The sequence below is a fragment of the Aquila chrysaetos genome, chromosome 3 (assembly GCF_900496995.4).
Source record: "Aquila chrysaetos chrysaetos chromosome 3, bAquChr1.4, whole genome shotgun sequence".
NCBI classification, from domain to species: domain Eukaryota; kingdom Metazoa; phylum Chordata; class Aves; order Accipitriformes; family Accipitridae; genus Aquila; species Aquila chrysaetos.
Genome location: NC_044006.1, coordinates 74,699,920 through 74,725,365, shown reverse-complemented (window position 1 = coordinate 74,725,365; position 25,446 = coordinate 74,699,920). Strand labels below are relative to the sequence as shown.

Here is a 25,446-nt window from a genome sequence, read left to right as displayed (position 1 = left end):
CACTGGGAATGAAAGTTTATTTTCAAGCTTCTGAATGTTTTACAACACTGGGGAGCAAAACCAGTCACACATAAGAAAATACTTAGCAGTATTCCTAGCAGTCTCCTGGTCTGTCTCTCATGGGTGTCATTCTCGTTCGGTGCAAAAGTTTGCTTTTCTTTTTAACTTACTTGCAAAGAGCAGTTATTCCTTAATGATTATCTTATGGAGCTTTATCCCTTCCAACACCTTGGCTTTTTGCTACTTGGCTATCTGAAATTTTCTAACCTGTAGCTACTGAAATAACATAAGAACATGAGGGTGTATTGGGCTTTATTGCGAACTTTGAAACTTTTTGCTTCTAAAGAGACAATATAAAAAGACAATATAAGAAGACTTTTTAGTCATTGTGTTGCAGTTTAACAAGACATTTGGCTTCTTATTTGCATGTCTACTTAATGAAAACAAGGAACAAAGCTTGAACAAGCTGGATAAACTCCAGCTCCCATTGCATGAGGATTGAATTCCAGTTTCCAGAGCTGGTCATCTATGGTGTCAGTGAAGGGTACTACTGGTGTCCACTCCCTAGACACATTATGCTATATGGTTCGTCAGTGAAAATGTACAGGAAGTGAACCAAGAAAAGGTGATTTTTCTGTTTGCTGTGATGCATAGCATATCAATGAGAGGGTTGTTTTGTGTTTAGAAGACCAGCCAGTGTTTAATCTGTCACTGCAATGCTTGTCCTGCAAAAGACATCCAGTGGATAGAACTGCTGTAGAAGTGGATCCTACTCCAATTTGCTTAGTATAAACTGCAATCGTTATGTTTGGTGGGTTTTTTGGTTTCTTTGTTGTTTGGATTTTTTCCTAATCAGGCTTTTATATGTGATTACTCCAGATCCTGAGGCCATCTTTAGCACACAGATGTGGTCATTTTTACTCCAGAACTAGACGGCACAGTCCATCTCGTCCTCCTCCACACTCGCATAAGTCCATATCTCTTACCGTGCCACCTCCGGCCAATTTCCGTTTGCACCTCAAAAGGAAAGGAGAATGCTATTTTGTGGTCAAATACTGCTTGGGAGTAGACCGGTGGGAAACAGGAAAGACAGAAATAGTGGCTAGAGAAGGGTAAAATTTAGACATCTCTGTCCGTTAGTTCCTCTGGACTCCCTTTCTAGCTGAAACAGAAAAGTAGGATATTCCAGAGAATGTTTCATCTGGCCTGTCTCAGCATGCCCATCCCTCTGCACTGATGAAAACATCTAGTGTGGCTAGCTCGGAGTTGGCCTCCCATGCTGAGAAGACTAAATGAACCCCACTCTTCCTTTCAAGAAGTACGGACATACTTTATGTGAGTCCTCTCTTCCTACTTTATGACTATGGTCCCAACAATCAAAGTTTAGTATTAGAGCTGTCACAGTTAAGTAAACAAAAAAAGTCCCACTTTCATTTTTAACTTACCTGGTTTCAATTTCTACCTGGTGGTCCTCTGTCTGCCTTCGTCTGCTGAACTGAAAAGTCTCAGCACTAAGTAACTTTCTCCCATCAAAGTAGTTATACTTTAATATCTTTATGCGTAGCCAAGTCACCTCAGTCTTCTTCTGAGGAATGAAAGAGCTTGAGGTCTCTAACTTTAGCACTGTAAAGCATTTTCTCCATCACTACAATATTTGATCAGCTTTCTTTTATATCTTCTCCCATTTTTTTTAAGTATTCCAGTAAAGATCTCACCAACATTGCCTACACAGTTAAACACATTCGCTCCCCATCACTTGCTCTTCCTCAGTTGCTAAGGGATGTCTTGTTTCCATCTGCTTCTAGAAAAGTATAATCTGCAGCAAGTTGCTTAATCAACATTCACCAGTTTGTGGCTAAGAAATAATACTGCTTTGCTATTTAAGACGGTGAGGGGAAAGCCATCAGCAATCAGGAGACATTTGCTTTCTGTTGTTGACAGCTATGTATACCATGCATTGGCATATTCACAGAAACACACAGTGGGTCCAGACCAGCCCCTAAAGCCTGTTTTCACATCTGATTCTTATTAGAAATATGCCTTCCCAGATGTTTAATAGGAAGGAAATTTCTAAATTGAAGTGCTGTATGTCTGGGACGTCAAGCTGAATGTAAAGCTATGGTCTACCATCAGAAGAGATTAGGTTTATTAATAGACTAGTGAACAGGAGTGTTAACCAAATGCAAGCATCATTAGAGCAGTCAACAATTCGTAGTCATAAGCTCAGCCAAAATATTAAGAAGCGTTAATATATTTGAAGATATTTGTTTAACTATTTCAGAAATTTCTGACAAAATTAAGGAAGTATGGACTGTGGCACACGTAGACAATTAAATACTGTTTGAAAGCTTAATTAGCCCTAGAGTTTAATCTTGGAAAATGGAGATTTAGTCAAGACAGCCCAGGGTGTCTAGAGTGGGTCGGCTATCTCTAACACAGACAACTGTACTTGGTCCTTTGAATATTTTACTGACTGTGGTGATTAGGAACAGGATTCATCTCCTAAACACACCTTTGATACTCTAGGGGATGCCCGGTGGGGTGGTATATATGAATCAGGACTCTCCCTTTTTAGGACCAGCAGGTAGAAACCTGCAGACTCTTAGTGTAGTCTGACACTGAATCCCAGTCATACTCTAAAGTAGCTATCATCTCAGCTACTCTGCAGTCAGAAAAGAGGGGGAAATTCCAGGGTTTCAACCCATTCTAAAATATGGAGGATAAACTGTTATGTTTCCTATATAATTTATTTAAGATGCATTCTTATCACAACACCTAGACTGTATAAATCGACCTGGATGCAAAGCTAGATGGAATGATTCCTGTCCTATCAACAGTAAAATTCTGATTTATATATTCTAAATGGAAAAACAGACTTATGAACATGAAGATATACTGGGAAGCTTCATAAGCATATTAAAAATACTACAAAATAATATTTCAGTATTGGGTAATCAGCATAAATTTAAATTCTTTCCAATTTAATCATAGACCTTTAGTAAAAGGAGATTTCTTTGCATCACTGCAGCAGCTTGTACTTTCAGGTCTGGACCTAGCATGGGTTTTCTGAGCCCCGTTATAGTACGAAAATGTGCGGGAAGGATAAAAAATGCTTGATGGAATAGCAAAGTAGTAAAAGTTCATTTCTCCACTAGATGGCTTCATTCCCACGAAGATAATTGAAATGAAATTCAGCTTCGTTGATTCCCATGTTAACAGACAATCCTAAGAAACTAAAAGATTTGATTATCTGCTTGTATGAAACTGATTATTAACTCTATATATCTGCCAGTGAAAGCAATATTGTAAAGGATATAGTTTCCTTACCTCTTGGTTCAGGAAACAGTAGAGAACTGCTACAATAAACCCCTAAAAAAGACCCCCCCAAAAAAAATGTTGAGTGTTAGTACAGTTTGAAAAAGCCACTATCTGACTTCATGATGGTACTGTGTATGTGAATTAATGAGTATCACTATAGGTTGGAGGACTGTTATAAATTGGAAAATTCTTTATGTATCTCCAATAAAGCTGATCAGCCAGATAATCAACTAGTTAGTGGCATTTTACCAAAGTCAGTAACACGACATGAATTCACAAGAACAGATGATATGGCAGCTGAAGTTCTCCCATATTATGCTTACAAAAGTATGGTCCATTCTACAGCCAAACACACTGTGAGCTAATCCTTTACACAGCGTAAATCAGTAAGGAATCATAGACTTTGTAAGGAGATCCATGTATGGAGGTCATACAGCTCTCCAGTCAACTTCTGTGTCTTTGCAGTGTATCAGATGAGTTCAAATTCTGGCCTATTGAACACTTCTATTAAGATTCTCAATTGAGATAAACCCAGGAAAATCCTAGAGGGGTCGATGGACCTATGTGATCAGATACCATATAAACAACTCATCCTTTTATTCAGTTAACTTATTCCTTACATTGTTAATTAACTCAGTGAAGGCCAGCTCCAAGTAGGGTCAGGATTAAGATGTGCAGGGTTTATTGGACAGGACTGACACAATGGATTAAATCCTCAAAAGGACTAAACCAGCACAACTGCTGGATTTTTGGTGAGACTCACTGACAAATGATGCCATGCAACCATTCAGAGGGGGGTATGCTCTCTTGGGAAGTTTGGTAGGATTGCCCACAGCTGCTTCTTGCTGTCTCTGAGGTGCAGCACAGGGAAAGGGAGGAAAGCAAAGGGCACCTGGGTGCTGCCTTGCACATAACCCAGGTAGGAAAGCCACCTGGAGGGTATGTCAGAGCAGCCGCAGTAGCTGTTCTAGCTGGCACCAAGCTCCTCAAGCTGTCCATGCCCTGTGTCCCAATTTGGAGCAGCTGGGGGCATCCAAAGTACACCAAATATTTTGCTTACCCAGGAGGGAAACGCATGTAGAATTCCTCAGGGCAGTAGTCTGTATGGGGCTGATATGTGCACCAGGCAGTATTCAATGTTTATACGTTTGCCTATCAATTTATTCTTTGCCAAAGAATTAGCAAGGGGGCTGGACCTATAGCTCTGATTGCCCCTGGATAACTTAATGTCAGCCCAAATCACCCTGATCTTGTCAGTGAAGTCAGGGAAGGTATGTGGATTACCACTGGTAGCAAAGAAGTATTTCCATACTTGACTTTGACCCACCATCCAATTACACATGCATCTGAAAGCCTTGGCCTTGGATTTGCAAAATCTGCAAATATACAGACTAGCCTACAGCCAACTAGGATGTAGGTCACATCTTCAGATATTGTAACTCAGCAAAGAACCATGAACTCTGTGAGGAGACACTAGCTTCAGGATCCAATGATTTTTTGTGCAATACTAGTTGTCATGTGGACACTAGATTAAATTAGAAAATCTACTAAGAAGAAACTGAAGCCTCTGCAGTAATTTTACCTGAAAAGATCCAAAGCAAAGCTCTAAGTAAAGCCGGACCCCCAGGCTGGTATATTCCGGAAGAAAGTTGAAGACTATATAATGGGTTCCAAATAACGGAATTAGAAGCAAAGTTGACCTTGAGAGACGTCTAGGACATGAGAAGAAGTACGGTAACATTATTTCCCTGAGTAAAGACTAATGCATGCAGTATGCCACAGTAATGAACGGAAGTTAAAAAGAGGATCTAAATATCTACATGTGAAGTTCATTTCTTGGGAGTACAGCGGTGCGAAGAAAGCGTGATGAGAAACTAGCTGGAGGTTTCTGATGCTTATTGCCTTATTGGCAATACCACATTCATGGCTCTTCTTACGGTATTTTGGCGTTCTGTCTTTCTGAATGAGATTACAGCTCAGGAAAACACAAAAGCGTAGAACATATTTTGCCCCATCAGAGCCCTTGAAAATTTGACATTTATTTGTAACTAAATACAGAGAAAGTAATATGCAGTCTCCCTTTATAGTCCACATACAGGAAAAGGCATCTATAAAGGGTAATTTATCCTGCCCTAAATCAGAGATCTAATGTGGATTCAATGAATGGTTTCCTAGTGTCCCCATTGATTGTAAGTGGAAGGTAGACATCCAAACTAATCTGAATACATCATGTTTAGATGGCCAATATTAGGTAAGATGAGTCTCATCCTTTTAATAGTTTTCTTGGGAAAGGGATAAAGTTGGGAATTTCTAAAATTTAATGCCAGCCAAACTGAGCCTCTCTGTGACACCAGACAAGTGCTTCTCTGTATAGAAAAGATGATATAAGTTTTTATTATTAAAATAATTTATTTTTTAATTATTATTCCATACACTACCTGTACTGAGAAGAGTTATTGAAGTTGATTTGTCTAGGGTCTAGTTTTTTCAGCAAAATTCTGATGATGTTGATAAATAGGACAAAATTGACCTGTTCACAATATTTGGGGGGAAAAAAAAAAAGTTACTTTCTAATGTAAAACTTTGCAATGAAAATCTGGTTTTTTTACTTCAGTTATTATGTAATTTGTGCAGTTGCAATGAGACCAGTGTAAGATTATTAATGTCATTCCTGTTATCAGCATTCAAGCATCTAAACAGGTTGCATTCCCTCTTAAAGAAATAGCTGAAGATGAAAACTTGAGAATTTGACTTTAAGGACACTATTTATGTCAATAGCTTGTCTGATTCTTTTAATTTTTGTAGCTCATACCATTTTGAATCTCTTTTGAGAAGGCTATTGCTTTAATATCTGGCTAATATCTTTAGACATTATTAGTAGAATTCATCTGACTAAATATAGGTATCTACAAGAGATGCCTCCATCTGAGCTAATCACCCTGTTCTCCCTTTGTAGTCGATGGAGAGCCAGCCAGTACAGTCAACAGAGCCTCAGGTGGAGTTGGGGACGAGTCATCTCCTCCAAAGGTAGACATCTATTATAAGTAAGTCAGATGAATCACATACCAAAAGTGCATATTCCTCTTTGTTGACTCCAAAGAGAGTTGAGCTCAGCTCCAAAGCTAGCTAGGGTCAGTCCTAACTTGCAAATCAAATTTTTTATAATTGCAATTTGGCACAGCTTTACCAAAGACTGTGAAGCTGCTCAGTTTTCCACAGTCAGAGAGTTTCTCCCTACGCATTTTTGTGTATCTGTACACACCAGCTCTTCTTTAGGTGAGGCTGAATGCTTAATTTTGCCTAAGAACGTCCGCATTTTACCGGACAGTCCAATCTCATTTAATCCATCAGTGATGCCTTAAGTACATTGCAGCAGAAAAATCATCACTGCAATCCCCTGAATTTCTTGACTTCAGATGTGGATTTCAGATGAGCAGTAGTAGAGGGGAAAATAATGGAGATAGAAGGAAATGTAATATTTTATTGAAACATGGCAAACTATGACCAGAATTCAACTTGAGATTCTTCATTCACATTGTTTGCATATATATGCCTTATTTGTATGTATCTGTCCTCCAGTTAAATTAAGCTTTTAATAGATGGCCTTAAGGTCATTTGTTAGCTACTTGCTCGAGCACTGTTTGGGTTTAATGACATGTGGGAGTAATCATACATGATAATAATTTAAAGCCCATCAGTTTATTCAATAAATGTCAGGCTCAAGAGCTATTATCATAGTTATCACCTATGAACAGAAACCTTTTGCCCTTGAAAGTTTGTATTAAAATTTATGGCTGATTCTGGACTCTTAGGCTAAAACTTTGTTTTCAAATATTATAAGGATGGTTTAGCCACTCACCTGCTATTAATTTCAACCAAACTGACAATTCTATGAAAGTTTTAATTTGTTTGAAGTATGTTTGCTTTGGCAGGGTGGCAGGTCTCTGCCTCTTTTTAGTTTGCATTGGACGTAGGCAAGTTTACAGCAGAAATTCTACCATTCCTCTTCCTTACTTCAAACAACATTTCAGCAAACAGTAACCAGATTTTAATTTAAAAGTCTTTTTTCTTGTAATTAATATTGGCAAACTCAGAAGTACCTACCCCAACAGAAATTATAATAGGTCCTTTGATTAGCCACCAGTAAGGAGAGCCTTGATTAATATCCCAGCATCTGAGAAAATAACAGTAAGTTTAGAAAAAGACATGTATGTAATCACTGCAATCAATTAAAAATACAACCCAAGAATATAGAATAGTGTAGGAAACAATTACTTACGCCGTGTCTTCAAAGTAGAATTTTGCTAATATCCATATAAGGGTGAAAAATGTTGGGAAACCTGCCAGTTAAACAAAAACTGTGGTTGTTTAGTTTCATCAATTAATCCAAATCTTGTCCACTGAAACTCTGCTGTGATGGTACAGATCACTCATATTCAGAACTGGAATTACCCTTTGTGGTATTGGTGTGTGGAATTGGAATTGTGGCCTGTTCATGTAGCAGGAATTGCTTTAAACTCACAGTATAAATGTAAAAACAAATTTCCTAATACCCATGATGGAACGAAACAAGTTATGGCATTGACTGGTGATCATGCACCACTGTGAAGATATGAAGGGACACAGAAGCTGCTTTGCATATGATATAGTTCTGCCACAGAGGCCTGAACTTGCGACTTCTTACTAACATGAACACAATTCACCTGTGTGATCTCACCTGCACTTAGCATTTGCGTGCACTTCAAGTCTCCCTAAAACACAAAAAGCGATTCCGTTTGCTTAGCTGTCAGGCCTGCCTTAACGTTTGGTGGCAACATGCATGGATTGCCTCCCTGAACGGACCAAAAATTCCCCTGGGCAAGTGCATTCACCTGCCGTATAGGAGTTCTCTGCTTTTTTCCTTTACACAGCAACTTTATGGGGCAGTCACTTAGTTTCTGATTTCTAAGTCACCGCAAAAGTCTGAACAATTAGATTTATTACAGACTATGACAAAAAGGAGTGGGGATGTTGCTGTCTCATGCGTGCACTGCTATTTAGTGGATAGAGTTCCTTTATTCGTACAATTGCCCAATGCAAAAGCTGGGCTAGAACTATATCAGGACTACAAAAATGTCTGCTATGACTTCAGATGGACCCATTCTCAGAAGAAGACTGTGTAACTATATTCTGCATGAACAGGAGCAAACACCTAACTTTGGTGTTTGTGATAACTCCTTAGAGGTGTCTGTGTTTTCAATGCGGAGAAGAGGGTTAAGTGGACTAGATCTCCCTTTGGGGGTTCCCAAACGTACTAATTTTCCACTTATTTCATAGAGACTTTAATGGTGTACTTTTAAATACTTGATTGCTCCTCATTAGTATGCATGTAAAAAAAAAAATCAAAGCAATGCCCAAGTTAGGCACTTCAGTTAGGCAGATTAGATTCCACATCCAGTACTTTTAATGGGATGGATAAAGCCTTGTTTAACATCTTGCTTTTTATTCATTTTATGTAAAAGCCTTACTTACCCCAGCCAAAAAGGACAAGCCACCAAAAATATCTTCTCCCGTGAGAAAGGGATGAGAGTAGTAGACAGTTTAGGTAAAGAGCCTCTACTAGCAGCCACATGAAATTGGTCATCATGAAGTAGTGACAGAAAACAACTGAGATCTTGCATTCGGTCTAGAGAACAGGAAAGTCTAGTTTAGGCATTACTTATGGATACATGTGTTAGATTTGCAGATGTAGTAGGCATCTGTAATTCTGGCTTAGATCCACAAAGAACAAGATCTCACAATTACATGTATGCTTAAGGGAAAGCTTCAAATGTAATACGGCTTTCTGAATAGTAAGGCTTTAACCACCATAATACCTTGGAATCTCCACTGTATTTTGCTTTATATCTCTATGTTAGAAATATAGTTTGGTCTCCCAAGCATGTGATTACTCCCACAAAAGCATTGCCTTCAGTGTACCTTGTACGAGTAGAGTTAAATGTCCTTGGCCAAATGTTCAAGGACCCACTTTCCTACTTACGCTCAGTTTTAAATTTTTGTGTGGCCATGAGCAATGCAGAAGAATCATCCCATAAACCTCTGTTTGAAAACCATTGCTGTGTTGCCAATATTTGTGGCTTGATCAAAGCTAAGTTGATTGCCTAGGACCTTGCGTGTCTTACAACTCAGAGCTTCCAGTCAGAACATGAAATCCAACATTTCCAGAAGAAACATCTTTTAAAAGTTGTGTTACGAGGTACTCAGAGATCTTCAATTTTAGGCTTCAGAATATAGAAGCGTAACGGTGTAATGATGCTACTTTTTTCTATGGTAAAGTCTATATCTGATTTAGAGTAATACAGGATCACAAAGTGATGCATTCAGAACATAGAAGGGCATCAGGTACATGCTTATGGAGGTAAACCATACTGAATAAAAGAATTATATAATTTTCATTACAAAAACATCAAGTAGGACAGTATCCTGCTTTTCATGTGCTTACTGTAGAGAAGCTGCAATGATCAATGTCTTCCTCTTGGAAAAGAACAGCATCCTTAATGAAAATGGCAATAGCTTTTAAGATAAAAGTAAAAAAGAGTTGTACATGGATATAATTTCTGGGACAGCGAAGCCTCCTGGAAGAAAAGAAGAGAGGTCCTTCTGAGGTAATTAACTGACTTGTGCTGGCAGTAATTAAAATATGTAATAAGCCCTTGTTTCATCTCAGGCACTTCCAGGCATGTATAGAAAGAACAGTTTCACGCACTGAGCTCTCTCTGCAGGCAGGCAGAGGTAGAAACCTTCCTGATATAAAGCAATTCACCCACAGTCTACATCTTAATCTCCTTCCTTATTAGGTGATGCCCTGATGATGTTTCTGGTCTGCCAAATTTCAGAATTCTCGGGTTTAGTTTGTGTTCAGTATACCTGAGCCAGGCTTTCGGTTGGCATTATTTCTGGGCCAAGAGAAACCTGCGTTTCAGGAATGATCTTTACCGATACAATTCTGACTGTGGCTGAACCACTCTCAAGAGCAAGCATGCAGAGATATCCCGGCATAACTATACAGTTTTCTTAATGAACTGGGTAATGATTCCTTAGCAAGACCTTTTATACCTTATGCCGTGGGTGAGTTAAATTGCATTAAACCCCTGTGTAGACAGCCTTATCCAGAATTAAAGAATTCTTCCTCAGTTTACCAAAATTACTCTTATGAATTAAATGAATGCAGATAAGAGCTTTAAAACAATTCGGCACATCTACTGTAAATTCTCAGATAATTCAGGTTAATTTTTTTATTGTTATTAAATACAGGCTATTGCAGAAGTTATACAGCTTCAACTTTTTTCAACTTTTAAACGCTGAATTCCATCCAGATCCAGTAATCTCAGGGTCACCTAATCTTAAAGCTCACTTGGAGAGTGCAGAATATTATTACTGAACTCAAGTGCTAACTCCATTGTTAACTATAACTTTTTCCTCTCTATTGCTAAGTCTCTTTATGTCCATTGTTTCTTTCTTTCCCCTTATTTGGGTTGGTTTGTTTTCCTGAGGTCAGAGTGGATGTCAATAAACATATCTGTTGACTTCCAGACATGAGCTAGGAACCAACAGAGGTCAAGAAACTTTCCCCAGAGAAACCTGATTCTCACAGTATAATAATAAAACTCTATTCTTTTTTGTCTTGCAGGAATACAAGAAATAAACAAAGATTAAAAAAATAAACCGTACATGGCAGCAACCATCAAATCTACATTAATTGAGAAAATAAATCATCAGTTTTACTCTAGACACTCTAAATTATACCTGAAAATGCCTAATAGCAGGATAGTTCAGTAGGAAAGAAATCTTACCAAACATAGCCAAATTCAGAGCCTAACTTTCAAAACATGTCTTTAGTTGTAAATGGTTCAATAGTTATATATACATTGCCACAGGAACAATAATGATTCAGAATCAAGTTCTTTGTGTATATTCTTTTTATTAATATAAAATTCACTGAAGCCATAAAAGGCAAGCACACATAGTTTATAAAAAGTTATCTTCATTCCAGCTAAAGGAAGTAAATTTATCTATTGGTTATTTAGGATCAAAGTGAGTTGCTGAATTTTGCCAACAGACAGCTGGGGTTTATTTCCTAGTTCTGATCCTTCTCATGCCTGGCTCGCTCTGATCACTTTTCATCTCTAGCTTTAATTTAATATTATTAAACCAATATGGCTGGAAATTTTTATTTTTATTCTTCTGGATTTCTATCTATATTACTTTGTTATGCCTAATGGTGTCTTATACAGTCTGAGACACTAAGAACTGCTAAAAGAATCGAGGTTAGAGGATGACTTCACATACCTGAATGCAATAAGAACTGTCACAGCAATGATGAGTGAGGTGATCGATACACTGTATCCTACAGTGTAGATGATCTTTATAGTGGAGAAGTAGGATTGCTATAAAAGAAGAGAATTATTTGTCACATAACTTGCAGCCAAATGACAGCTGTTTTATTGATTCTGGCAGTTTTGCTTTGTTTGGTTCTTCCAATCTGTTCACATCCCTGACTGCCTTTTTTTCCCCCTTTTAATCCCACAGCAAAATTCAACTGAAATCACTCATTATGGGTTTTTTGTGAAGACCCATTCCATAGCTACATGGATACAGGCCAGTCTGGTAAAGAAACATGTATTGATCAGAATGGTTTCAAGGTCATGCATAACACCATAAAAAAACCAAGCCAGTCTTCCGTGAAGGCATTGTAAAAACTCTAATGTATTTTTATAAGCACTGCCTTTTATACCGTGTTTTCTCCACAGCAGGAGCAGGACAATCCTGCCAGCAGCTGGCTGCATGCTGAATTCAGAATTCTGTCAGCCTTTCCTTATGTTTCTCCACTTTCCTTCGCCCTGCTTCCTTACTTACAATTTTGCCGCCTATTCTTCCTTTTCATTTTTATTATGTTGTGGGTTTTGGGTTTTTGTTTTTTTTTTTCCCCTGGGGTTGTTTTTTTTCTCTTTTTTTCTTGCTGCCAAACTCAATTGTTACTCAGTCAGAATGTCAATCAAAATTCATTTCAATTTAAATGGCATCTCTGTCAGACATGATCTCTGAGTGAGGATAAGCTGACTTCAGCTATCACACATGGAAGTAGAAAACAGAATGAAAAAGCTCTAGGCTGCAAATCTTTCCTTTCAATCTAATGTGGTCTGTCTCTTGGGTCCCATTTCAATGTTTTTATATCCTAAAATCTACACAGCTATGCAGTGCGTTGCTACAGTTCACTGTGGGGAAGGACAGATGCTTGTTTCGAGCCTGAAGTATAACTTAAGGCATTATAGGGCTGACATTAGGTAGGATTTATTTCATTTATTTTAGAATTATTTAAAATTATTTTTAAAAATTAGCTGCCTAACTACGAGCAGCTGAGTCTATAGTAAAACAAGCAGTGCGAGAGCACGGCCACGGGACTGTACTGTTTAATTGTTAACACAATCCTGTTTCTCCTCATTCTGTTTCTTTTCTAGTTAATGAAGGGAAACAAGCGCCCCCAGAAGACAATTCAACTCATTGTGAGATGAGACCTTATCACTTTCTGGTAGCAAGAAAAAGGATCTATCACTTCCACCTGCCTTAACTGGTGTAGGTCGCTAGGTCTGGTTTAGTAGAGCAAAAACATTTGGTGCTGAGGACCCTACATCCATGTTGTGTGTATTTCTGACTAGCCATAATCTAATCCCATGGGCTGAAGTTTTATTATTGGTCAGAGCACACTAGGTGCTCCCTACGTTTGTCTTCCAGGATAGTTTCATCCATAGGAAGCCAGATTATCCTTTCTGAGAGCACCCCTCCGTGTAAATGCAGTAAGTGGGGATAAACAAGAGATTTCCTTGAAAAGCTCACACCTGATCCCGATCAAAGCACTAACATAGACCCACCGTGTAGTGATTAGCTTAGACGTACACAATAATTTTTGGAGATTGATGAAGTTAAATGACGTGGAAACCGTGCATAGTGGCCTTTTCTGTCTGATGGATGAACTGTGAACTGGGTACGATTACCCACGTACCTGACAATGCACAATTCCAGCCAGAGCTCAGAGAAGTCCCTCAGAGCTACAAAGCCAGCCAGTAAGTCTGGAAGGCTCCACTCCATAAGAAACATGTCAAAGCTGGCCTAGGCTGACCTTAGTTGACAGCCTCCACTTGCAAATCACAGATGAAAGACACAGAAAACAATCAAGTCCTTAAGTGGATAAAACTACAACTGAGGACTTGACCTTGCAGTAAAAAATGGGCTACTACTAAAAAAAAAATTCCATAGACTCATTTAAGATTGTTTTTACACCAGAAATGTAAGGGAGCTATAAAAGAAGGAAAGAAAGAGAAGAGCTGCATTTCAGTGTGTTTATTTATGCAGAGCAGCAGGTACTGTGGCTTAGAGGCTGGAAAGGAAGTTTGAGATAAACAGCATGATAGTAGTCAGTACAAAAAGTAATGGGAAGACAAGAGAAATCTCCCCAGGATGATATAAACTAAATTCTCTCCAGCAAGTTGAATGGACTTCACCAACTACAGTATAAATGTTATTTTCATTCTCTCTATAGAGGACAAAAATGTATAGTATTCCCCTGACTTGTACAAATAAAAAGTGCAGTGTTTAGCCTGTACAAAGGAAGGCTAGAGTTAGACTAAATAACTAATTTTTAATCACTTAAAGTGATTTCAACCTCCTTTCTATCAGTTTTATCTTAGTGGAGATTTCTTCAGATTCCACAGTTACTCCTCATTTTCTCCACACTAGCTAATAAGACAGCAAAACGTGATCACAAAAGAGGCTTTATGTAACCACAATAATTTTCAGGATTGTGATATTTTTCATTAAAATATGATATAGTATTTTGGCTTGCCTCTTTTCCCTGGAAAAGGAGTTACAGGAAGCTAAGCACATCTGTACAAGAAGTTTATATCCTTATCATTTAGAGATCAAGCACTATATTTTCCCTGTACATATAACCTCTAAACATCACCAATTGTGCAAATCTAGCTGAAGAAATATGTCAAATTCTGATCTGTATTACAGAGATGTAGATTTTGAAACTTTTTTTTTTTTCCCTATTAGTTATTTTATGCTAGGCATAATGAGATACCAGAAACCCCTCTTGTCCTTAGTTACTACTGAGTTTGGAATAGTGGTTTTATAACAGCATGTTTGCAATAGTGGTTTTATAACAGCATGTTTGCTGTACTGATGCTGTGATGCCACAAAATCATCTTGCTGACTGATATTACTGAAATGAACATGTCATGATATTTCTCTAGCTGTTATATCTGCGAGCAAGTTCAACGGAACTGCATGATTGTATGGAATTTGCAGCTGGCTTTATTTTTATTGCACTCTTACACCTGGATAATAAAACATCCTTAGTAATTCTCCAAAATAAGTGACGAGTAAAATTTGAATTGCATTCCATACTTGGTAAGAAATTTCAGCTTCAGCTGAGTTTCCCTCCCAAGTGGTCTTCAGGAATAGAAAGGAATCCTGTAACGTCAGCACACCACTCACATACTTATTTAATTAAACTTACTTCTTCAAGCGGAATCTCATCTTCTACCGGACAAGCAATATGGTAGGGAGGGAATGGGTCAGACCAGCCTTTCTTTGTGCAGTTCCTTTTTACTATTCCAGCTGAAACAGAAGCACTTATTTTTTTCTGACTAAGAGCCACATAACACAGAAAATAAAAACCACAAGACCTCTTGCTGATACAAAGGTTATACCACGAGAAGAGGATCATCTCCATTAGAATCTCACAGAGTTGATAGGTCATTTTGCATGTGTACATTCAGGTAGTCAGATACAAAACTTTTTACTTTATCTGGAGACAAACAATAGGAAGAAGTGAGAGTACCAAGGTGACAGAGGTAGAGGTGGGAAGGAGTAAAGAAGAAATCATATCAGGGACAAGGAAGTCCACTAAAGAAGATTGGGAAGCACTGCCTCATTCAGAACTCACTCCTCTAATGTATCCCTTCTCACTCCTACCTTCCTTGGGTCTTACTCTTTCTTTACAGATCAGAGGCTGGAATAAGCAGTTTGTTCTATGCGCATTGCACATTTCCATATAAAGATTTATGAGTCAGATGAAGGATAAGTAAGAGAATCCCAGGGCAGGAAATGAATCTGCACAGATGAAAGGGATTTTCCTTATCCTTCATTTATAGCTAGCATGTGTTGGGTGAGGCAGAGGTTGGGCTTTACAGTTTCTTTTTCTTGTGGAACTGCCAGATCTAGGTCTTTTCTGGAAGGTCATTTCCTCCTTATGGGCTTTCAGTTTGTTCCTAGCCATATTCACCCAGAGAGTAAGCAATCACAAAGGCATCGGTTTGCACAGTCTTTGACCCAACACATATGCTACTTCAATGACAAAATTCTGTTTTGTATCTCCAACCTTGGTCTCAATGAACAATCACATTATTCATTCCTCTGTCTTTCATTTCATCCCACACTAATCAGCATAAATCTCATAAAGCCCCATGCTTAAGTTCTGACCTGGACAACCCCCATACGAGCTCTGTAGGAAACTCACTCAACAAGCCTATCCCAAAGCCTATGGAAACCAATGGAAATCACTCTATTGATTTCAGTGTTCTTTGGCTCAGGGCCTCATCACAGACTATGGGATTATATCCAGTTATGGATAACGCTTAAAATATGAGAAGAACTGCTAAGCTCCCTCGGATCCTACCGAAATCTTTGCAGTAATACTCTGATCCAGCTAGAGAGCAGGAACATTCAATGTTCTGTCTTCACCCCCATTTTAAAAATGTTCTTGCCAGACATGCAACACAATTGGAGTGCAACCATGATAGTACGTCACCTGGCTCCTTCATGAAGTGAAAGAGGATGTTTGGGCATGGTAAGGCAAGAGTTTCTCCAGCATCTGCCTCTGGCCAGCACAGTAATTTGTCCCAAGTTCTCTTGCAATCTCAGACAGAAAGTGAAATATATTTTTAAGCATAATTATATTTCAGCAAAATAAAAAACCAAACCTTTTTAAACTTTGCCACTCTACCCCTTACATATCTTATAAAAATAGTTTAGCCACAATTTTTATTCTATAGTGAGAAATAAACACCTCCAGAGGTCTATTTAATCTGCTTTAGTTAGACCCCTTGTGTTAGACTGGGGTGGTTTTTCAGACATGATGCAATAAATGAAAATGTATCGTGGAAATGGGAGGGAGAGTGATGCTGGAAGAAAGACCAGATTACAGTACTTGTTAAGGGGTTACCCTGTTTTTAAAGATCAACGCACCCTCACATAACAAGCATGATGCCAAGATAGCATGCACTTGGGGGAGGAATAGGACAAGGACACAAGGATTCACTCAGGTATATTGACTATCCATATCTGAATGTGAAAAAAGTATTGAAGAAAATAATTGAAAGGAATGGGAATAGATGGAAGAAGAGCTGACCAGAGAACAGGGATATGGGACAATAAGACAGACACTCAAACATGCACATTGGCAGCATGGCTGTGTCCTGACTCTGGTAGGGTGTCAATTCTGTCTCACTTTTTTCATTCCTCACACATGGATACCTGCTGGTGTTGCATTTCCACGCTCTTCTGTGTCCTCCAGACATTCAGCCTCCTTTTTCTTCAGCTCTGTCATAAAATCACATTCAGGGTGGACATTCCCAGCAACCTACAGGGAGAGGAGTTTCAGCTGATTAGTAAGAAGGGGCTGGGTATGATCTTATGAGCCATTAAGTCCAGACCCACTTTTGCTACTAACAAGGCTGTGTTAAGGACATAGAACACTAGCTTAGGGTTTAGCAGTCAAAGGGTGCCTCTGCCTCTGCACAATTTGCACCATTTTGGGCAGATGAACCCAGCTGAGCTCTGCCAAAGGCAGCTGAACTGTGCTACCTTACGTCAGAGCAAGTCATTAGGCAGTGAAGATGGTAGCGACAGCTCCGTACTGGAAAGTTTATAAGAATTCTCTGGCTATGTTCATAATGAAAGACCTCTTTGCTAGGGCCTGGGTTTGAGTGTAGGACCCATTTGCACCCTAACTTTACCCCCTGCTAAATCTGGGCCCAGGGACACAGAGTGCACTTTGGACAGGATCCTTTTCTTAACAGTGAAGGGCCCAGCACTGCAGGGCATGCTGCAGAGCCCACCTGCTCCTCAGCATAGACATGCCCCTGTCAACCTCCAAATGAAGAAACATCTTGAAACCACAGACAATTACTGCAAAACTGTCTTCTGAATGAGGCCTTCACTCCAAAAGGAATGAATCTGTTCTCTCCCTTCTGCCATCTGCCTTTCTTTACACAGGGTGGGAGGCAAAACTCCTTTCTTTGGAAAAAAACTCTACACCAAAGCATTTGTTGTTGGTATGCTGGTGTAAAAAAAAAAAAAAAAAAAAAAAATTGGCACCCAGTGATATAACAGCAGGAACTTTTTAGTTGCTTTAGCCCTTATTTAGACTTGTGCTTACATGGACACCACAAGAGAATTAGAAGGCATCCAGAGTACCTTGGCCACCAAAGGACAAAGTCTGCAGCAGGCTGTTCCACACCACAACTGCTGTGGGTGTACCCACTGTGCAGAAGTACCCGCATCTATATTTCACGAAGAAAGCAATATGTTCCTTGTCCAACCAAAGGCATTGTCTCTCAGCTCTATGCCCTGGCAACTGGTGCCAGTGTGCTCTGTATGTGTGAATATACATATAAAGACACAGATACACACAACAGAAAATAAACTCAGGATGAGATTTGCATGGTGAACAGGTGGCTGGCGTATGGCTCAGTTTTGTTCCACCGAGGGAAGATTAATATTCAGGGAATTTGGAAAATAAATAGCTGGCTTTCAGTTCATTCAGAGGGCAGATCTTATCTGTTCCAATAAGCTGGCGTTTCCTCTCCATGTTAATGTCCATATCTCATGTTGGTCTGCAGAGCATTTGAACTGCATATTGGCTAACAACCTGAGGCTCTCAGGCTTCTGGAGAATACTGGATTAATTGCACAGCCTTTGCTCTTCTGTGGTTTGGACCCTGGCAGTTGAAAATGGCATGTATCCACATGTATGCCCTTCAAGGAGATAGTCTGCTTCCCATTTACTGCACTTTTAGGAGGATGTGGTTTTCCTGTCAAACTGACAGACAACAGTGCCGTGGATCAGTTTAAGGCAGCAATGAAAAGTAGGGCCCCACACTCGAGGCTGAATGAAGTTTGGTGTGTGTGAGAGGAAGGAAACTATGAATGGATGGTGCAGAGGCCAGCCATTGCCTTAGCCCCAGGAGGTGGAGATCTGATGTGCAGGTTGCCTCAATGATGTCAGCCCTGATCAGTAAAAACAGGTAGTCTAGGGAGCCCCTCAACTCCACTAAGATATGCAGTGATAGGCAGAATGACAGAAAATCGATGTCTGTCTTGAACATCTTTGCTCACTTGATACCTATTCTCATGTCAACATATATTCTTCCCCCCTTATACTCACCCTGGATGACGAAAGTAATCTATGCTGAAAAACTCACTACCCATCATGTACAGCAGCTATTGCAAAAAGTAGCTTTATTAGTCAGTAGAAAAAACAGTCAAGCCATTTACTGAAAAGATTTTTTACAACAGTATCTTGGTTCGGTGAACTGTGCTCAGAAAAATCTCAGTAGACAGGAAATGTACCCATTTGCACAGTCCTAAATTACTTCTCCTGGCAAAAAAATGACTAGATTTTGCCTGTGAAAACTGTCTTTGCTGACTTAAATGGTCATGGAAAGAACAAAGCTTGTTTGGTTTATTCACCAGTCCAGGAAACCTTTTTTTTTTTCTTTTTCTTTCTGTCTCCAGATTCATGAGAACTCTTTACTACATGCATCTCAAGTAAAAAGGTGAGGCTGATCAGGTGCCAGGTATTTAAATTATTATCTTTTCCTTCAAGAATACCTGACCTTAAGAGATGCTCTCACAGTTTATATTCAAGACAGTGCTAACCACTGCTTGAATAAACACTGAGTGCAAGATCTGCTATGACAGAAACCCAGGTAAAATAAACTAAAAATTTTATTCTACTCCCAGGCTGTGTTCTAGATATATTCATCCCCCTAGCGCATTTGACTACCTCTAGCAGACCCTTATGCTTTCAAAACGTCTCTGAATACTATTCCCAAACAAGGTGTAGAATCAGGTTCCAAACTACTTTGAAAACATTTATAGACTTACTTGTTTAATCTCATTTTCTACCTCCTTCCCTTCTGCCCACTTCTGGAAGCATCAAATAATAGGATAGAGGTATGAGCCATTCTTTAAGACAAGAATAAATGTCTGTGTATGTGATTCAGCTCCCTTTGGTGTCTACATCTACGGAGACATCATTATCTGCTCTAGTCATCTTAGGTTCCTTTCATGAGGATAACAGAGAGAAGTTAGCATTTTTGTGCAGAGATCAGTTGAATTATTTTATACATTTACTTTTGGATGGAATGAGCTATGGTTTAGACTCAATTCACTAGGATTCCCCTGACACTTAAATCCATGGTTCCTTTCTAAATTTGAGCTTCAGCACTGAGTTAGATGAATACTACTTACAGCTACTGAAATTATGCAGGCTTGTGCACAGATCACTACAGCAGAGCTATTTTGCCTGGCAGCTCAGCCGATAATAATGGTTTGTAGGATCCCTAGAGAAATGAAGCTCCATAAAATCTTTTAGTTTGCTACTTTGGCAATTCACTTGTCCTAGGCTCCTCCCTAGAGAAACTCCCTCTGTAGTTCACAGATCACAGAATCACAGACTGGTTGAGTCTAGCAGGAACCTCTGGGGATGATCTAATACAACTTCCCTGCTCAGCACAGGTTCAAGTAGAGCAGGTTGCTCAGGGCTGAGTCCAGTCGGGTGTTGGACATGAACAAGGATAGGGACTCCACAACCTCCCTGGGCAGCTTCTCTTTCTTGTGTTTAAATGGAATTTTCTGTATTTCAGTTTGTACCCATTGCCTCTTTTCTTTTCATTGCATACCACTGCCAGAGGACCATTCAGATTCCCTAGGAATTGAGATGTCCTCAGGAGAGATGCCTCTCTCAATGGACTAGAGGGAAAGTCCTGGATAACTGCCATCTTACTTTGAGGTCTTCAACAAAACGTTTATTATTATGGTGGATGAATGTGGGCCCTTCCACCCCAGGCAGCCTCTTGTGTTGGGTACATGAGGCAAAACAGGAATCCAAACTCAGCTTGTTTCTTTTTCTGAATTCTGGTAATTAGTAGAGGAAACATGAAGCAGAGGTTCTAGCACTTTTCATGGTCATTTACATCCATGAAGATGGACAGATGTAAAGTACCACTTCCCTGATAGCCACTTACCATATAGCAGGTGAGATCTGCAGGCATGCCTGTTCCGTAGACCTTCCTGAGTAGCTACAATGATTTCACAAAGCTGAGCAGAACACGTGTCTCATTTTAAAATGTGATGTCATCAGTTGAGTTGCTCACATTTTTAAGAGTCAATTGTTTAAAAATTTCATGTGGAGTGCAACAAACCTAGATTCAATTCCCTGCCAAACCTGAGAAGTTTCAAGTTTTTGTTTCCCATTTTTTGAGGGAACCAGCATCCCAATAAGGCTTGTTTAGGGAGAAGGTTCCTAATCAAGCAGCATAAAACCATTCTGCATCTGCACATGCAACTTTCAAATAAAAAAAAACGGGATGTGCTTTATGAATTTTGGTAACTGTTAGCAGAACTTGAAAGAAGAGGAAATGGAAGAACAGATGAATGGCAATTTTGGAATGCATCTTCCTAAGTCCGTGCCAATCAGAATATATTAATTTTGGACCAATCTTTTAACTGATTCCGTGGTAAATACTCTTTGGTGTTACCGATGGGCAAACACAGGGCCTCTTAGTGGGCCCTGATTTTCCAACAGCTTCACATTCCCAGAACATCCATCACAATTCACTAAGGCAGAGCAAATAGGACAGCAAACTCACTGGGTACTAGATACCTTTAAAGGACTTCGACCTGTGGAAGTCAGCTACACCTTTGCGATGCTTCCACTACCATGGGACAAAACACATGAATAATGGCTTAACTCCAAACTGAGTTGCTGTCGGGGTCTTGAGGGACCTTAGTGGCCATTGTCAGCAAGTCCTGGGGCCTCCCACTACTCTGCCATTTCCCAGGACCCCTTTTCAGCTCGGTCTCTGCCCCCACAGTGCTGTAGGATGGTGGTTGCAAGCTCCACCACAGCCCTGCTCTGCCCGGCCATGGGTCTCGCTGATGTCTCAGCTTGGCCTCAGCCCATCCTTGTCCCCGTGGCCATGTCCAATCAACCTGGGCTATGTCTGACCCTGAGTCTCCTCACCGGGCCTGATCCTGACCCTGATCCTGACAGGCTGGTATGCAACCCAGTCTGCCCTGCCCCTTCACTGGAGATGGTGGGATGGGCTCTGGCTGGCAAGGCTCTGCCCTGATGGTCAGGTTATCACTTATAGAATAAATATAGCTTAGAAAAAGTATAAGTGCTTTCCTTGTGGTCATATTTGTACCCCATCTGGAGTTAAGATAAGGAAACAGGTATTTCCCCAATGTTCTTTTTAGAAGGGCAAAAACGATAGGAGTTGTGCAACAGGAGCCAAAATAGAAAATTTTTTTGAGAGGACAATAGCTAATATTTAAGGTTGTCCTCCTGAATAACTTTCGTACAAAAATCTTCTTGCGGCTGAGAAAAACTAAACTAAAAATGAAATAAACACTGATATGTTCCAAATAGAACATGAATTTGCAGTTGCTATATCCATCAGTTAATGTATTAAATGGAGCTGTGGGTTATAATAACCACCGAAAATCAAGCACATCTTTACCCTTGTCAGAAGGCCGCTGCTGAAAGTCTTGTTAATGTGATAAAAATAATAATAAATAAAAAAAAACCAACAGAAGAAAACTGTCTTCCAGATCAGGCTCTAAAGAGGGCCATGAAATGCAAACATAAGAAAGTAAATTTCTCTTTTTTAAATTATTCTCAGTGTTTTCATAATGTTATACAAAATTTGCTGCTTGAATGATGCTTTTCCTCTATTTTCTCTCATATACATCAGAATGGATCAATATTTGCATTATTTTCACATTACAGTAGACACCATACAAGCAATGATAGCAAAAAAATCTCAGTTTATGGAAGCTGAAAGTCAGCCTTTTAAGCATTTAAAACATCTCCAAAAGTTGAGTTCAGCTCTTCCAGGGAAAGCATTCTAGCAAGTTACACCAACAATGAAAACAGATAGCTGTTTTTCCATCATTTTCTACTCAGAGTTGTTTACCCATCCTCTAATATAATAAAATCCGCAACACACACTAGTAGATTTTTATTATACACTTACACATAACCTTGGTTTTGATCAGTGCATAATTGTATTATAACCAATCCAACTTTATAGAAGAAAGTGCTATTTCTCTTGGGTAAATGGGACATGTTCTTACAGAGACCTTCGGAGATATTTTTAACTATTACTATTGGATCCTGATATTCTACTTATGAGCATTCATACTTACCTGCTCCCACTACAGGGAAGCGGAGTTTTTCGCACAGATGATACAAAAGAAACCATAGCTTCACATCAGTAAAAAGTCATTCAGAGAAGAGATTCACAGAGAAGAGGAAAGGATATAGCGGAAGGATCACAAAAGGAAGATGCTGAAATTACTCTCAAAGGCAAAGAAAATATCCTTCCCCCTCTTTTCACAACCCTTTCCTCATATCTATGTGATCCTGAATGCTGGTTTACCAGTCATTGTCCAAAGCAAAATATCAGCAAGACCTCTAGGCTTTTTAATGCTTTTGGATATTTCTAATTCAGTCGTAAGCATCCCTGCTGGTTCGACTCATTTGTTACCTGTAGCATCTCAGCTGCTCCCATATTAAATAATATTAATGTTACCAACAAGGCAGATGAAATTGGAACTAATAAGACTGCGTAATCTGAAATTTAAGAAAACTCTGTCAAAACTCAGCTGCTCTGATGTAACAGCTCTCTTCGAGTTTCTTCTTCTTTGTCACTGTCTTTTAAAGCCTACACACAAAAAACAGGGGGTTCTGCCAATTATATTGTTTCTCCTTAGTGAGTATGTGGTAAGAAAGCAGCGAAATGCATTGAGATATAAATCCTACATGTGTCCCTTCTGCCACTGTTCACACTTTTCATAGCATCTTGCCTTGTTTAGCTGAAATCCAAAGCAAATAAAGAGAAAAGAGGCTCACGCAAAAAGTAAAGCTGTATCTGACCATCTGCTCCAAGAAGAAAATGAACAATTATTGAAAAACAATGAAGTAAAAGCTTTTTTTCATGCAATTACTTACAAGCACTGCCAGACTCAGGGCGTACAAAGCAGACTGGTATAAAGCACTACAGTTCATGTTCCAAAGCAAGAGTCAGACTTCACTTCTTTAGCCTTTCTTAGCATCTTTCACCTGCTTTTTGACTTCTCTTTCTCCTGTCAGTTGCTGATTAGAAGCATTTATCTTTTTGCACAGAAGTGACGTAACAGTACAGTGAAGTGGGAAATAAATATTAACAACTCTCTAAGCTGTATTTACCAGCTTTCCACCTTTTTGACTTTGCTACATGCTCAAAGACTGGACTGGATGGATTGAGTGATAGATCGAAAGATTATGGGAATCCTGTGCCCCCTGGCAAGACCCCTGTTTCTTTCTTTATAACACAAAATGATTTTAGGAGGGATGGACCACTCTAAATGTTGCTAATCTGTATGAAAACAACATGGCTGGCATAAGAGAAACTGTCTCCTAATAGCTAATGTTAATGTCAATTTATTCTAATAAAACACATTTCACAGTATGGCTTCAGAGTATCTGTGTGTGGGTGTGTTTGTATGGAGTATAATAACCATGGTACTATATATTAAAATACAGGATCAACTACAGCTATGAGGAACTAAAGATGTACTTATGGAGGGCTCAACTACATTTGGAAACTTCTGTGGGGATGAAGTCTTCACGGTTTTGTTGTAGGTTGGATCTGCGAGGGAACTGAGTATGTGCAATGCAAGAAGGTGTCTTTGGAGAGCTGAAGTGGGCAAGCTTTCCCTTCAGTGTGTGCATAAGGATTTATTTCATTTTTCCCCAAAGCCTTATACCTTGCCTACATTAGGCAAGTTTTCACAGGGCTGTTTAAAACAAAATTAGAGCTGTGTTCCTGCCAATTTTCATCATCTAGTTCCAGAGGATAAAGTTCTAGACCTTGTAAATGAACACTTACAAGTATACTTATCATGGGCAAATTCTCATATTTTTCCTAACATCATTTCAGAAGCTACAGAATCTCGAGAACTGAAACAATTCCCTGCAGAGAGATATAGCATGGAAAAATTTCAGCTCATAGTGTTAAATTTACTTTTTCAACTGGTAAAGTTATGAAAAAGGCTGGTAAGAGAACTTAAACCTGCAGAGTCTTAATTCACTATGCCACATGCCTTCAAAATAATGTCTGAAAACAGTGTTCAATTCTTACCAATCAGTGTTTTGCTGATTACCTCATATTACCATTTGAGGTAGACAGCCTGAATATTTACCCTACTCAAAGTGCTTTCAAATATTGAATATTGTTATATTCCTTGAAAAATCTTATAAAACCATAGTGACTGGTGCTGTCATCACAAGCTCATGCTAGCAGAGGCTGTGTTACAGTGCTCGAACACACTCCCTCTCCTTTCCTTCCCAAAGAGATTCCAGATTAAAGAAAAATCTTTGGCTGAGCGTCCATCAGGTTTCCTGTAATGTATCAGTGCTATTGGGGTTAATAGTCTTTAGGCTACCCCACAAATATACTGTGATTCTATGATTCTATAAATGATCTAACAAATCACGCACCCTACAGTCATTTGGACTAATGTTTGAAAAAGAATCATAAACAGTCCTGTTTCGAATGAGTAACACCTCACATTTCATGGGGATGCACTTATTTGGTCCATGTATTAGAAAAATATGTTGCCTGTGAGTAAGCTTTTGGTGTACATATTAGAATTTTCCATTTCAGCCACCACATCTGAACCATTATATGTGTTTATTCAGTGCTGTTGAAGTCATGCCTGTAAAAACTGCAGAAGGTATTGCTTACCACTTTTCAAT

At 39.2% G+C, this 25,446-nt stretch overlaps 1 protein-coding gene across 1 annotated transcript; it reads right to left on the bottom strand.

Moving 5' to 3' along the window:
* GHRHR (growth hormone releasing hormone receptor) lies at nt 1-23,715 on the bottom strand. The gene is made up of 13 exons (XM_030009004.1): nt 23,659-23,715; nt 16,894-16,999; nt 16,169-16,276; nt 14,876-14,976; nt 11,647-11,744; nt 9,800-9,932; nt 8,830-8,983; nt 7,598-7,658; nt 7,423-7,492; nt 5,757-5,848; nt 4,901-5,030; nt 3,328-3,369; nt 1-1,017 (listed from the first exon to the last, which is right to left on the bottom strand). Exons 1-13 carry the CDS (start codon nt 23,713-23,715, stop codon nt 895-897), a joined length of 1,275 nt encoding a protein of 424 aa, XP_029864864.1. The 3' UTR covers nt 1-894.
* Nucleotides 23,716-25,446: the final 1,731 nt, after the last annotated feature.

Bases quoted from the DNA above. Each gene is read 5' to 3' on its own strand.
- GHRHR (XM_030009004.1), bottom strand. From the start codon at position 23,715: ATGAACTGTAGTGCTTTATACCAGTCTGCTTTGTACGCCCTGAGTCTG. The intron at 9,933-11,646 runs GTATGTGAAGTC...CTTTTCTTCCAG, and splicing joins ACAGTTCTTATTGCATTCAG to GAGGCTTCGCTGTCCCAGAA. The intron at 8,984-9,799 runs GTAAGCACATGA...CCTGTTCTCTAG, and splicing joins ATCATTGCAGCTTCTCTACA to ACCGAATGCAAGATCTCAGT.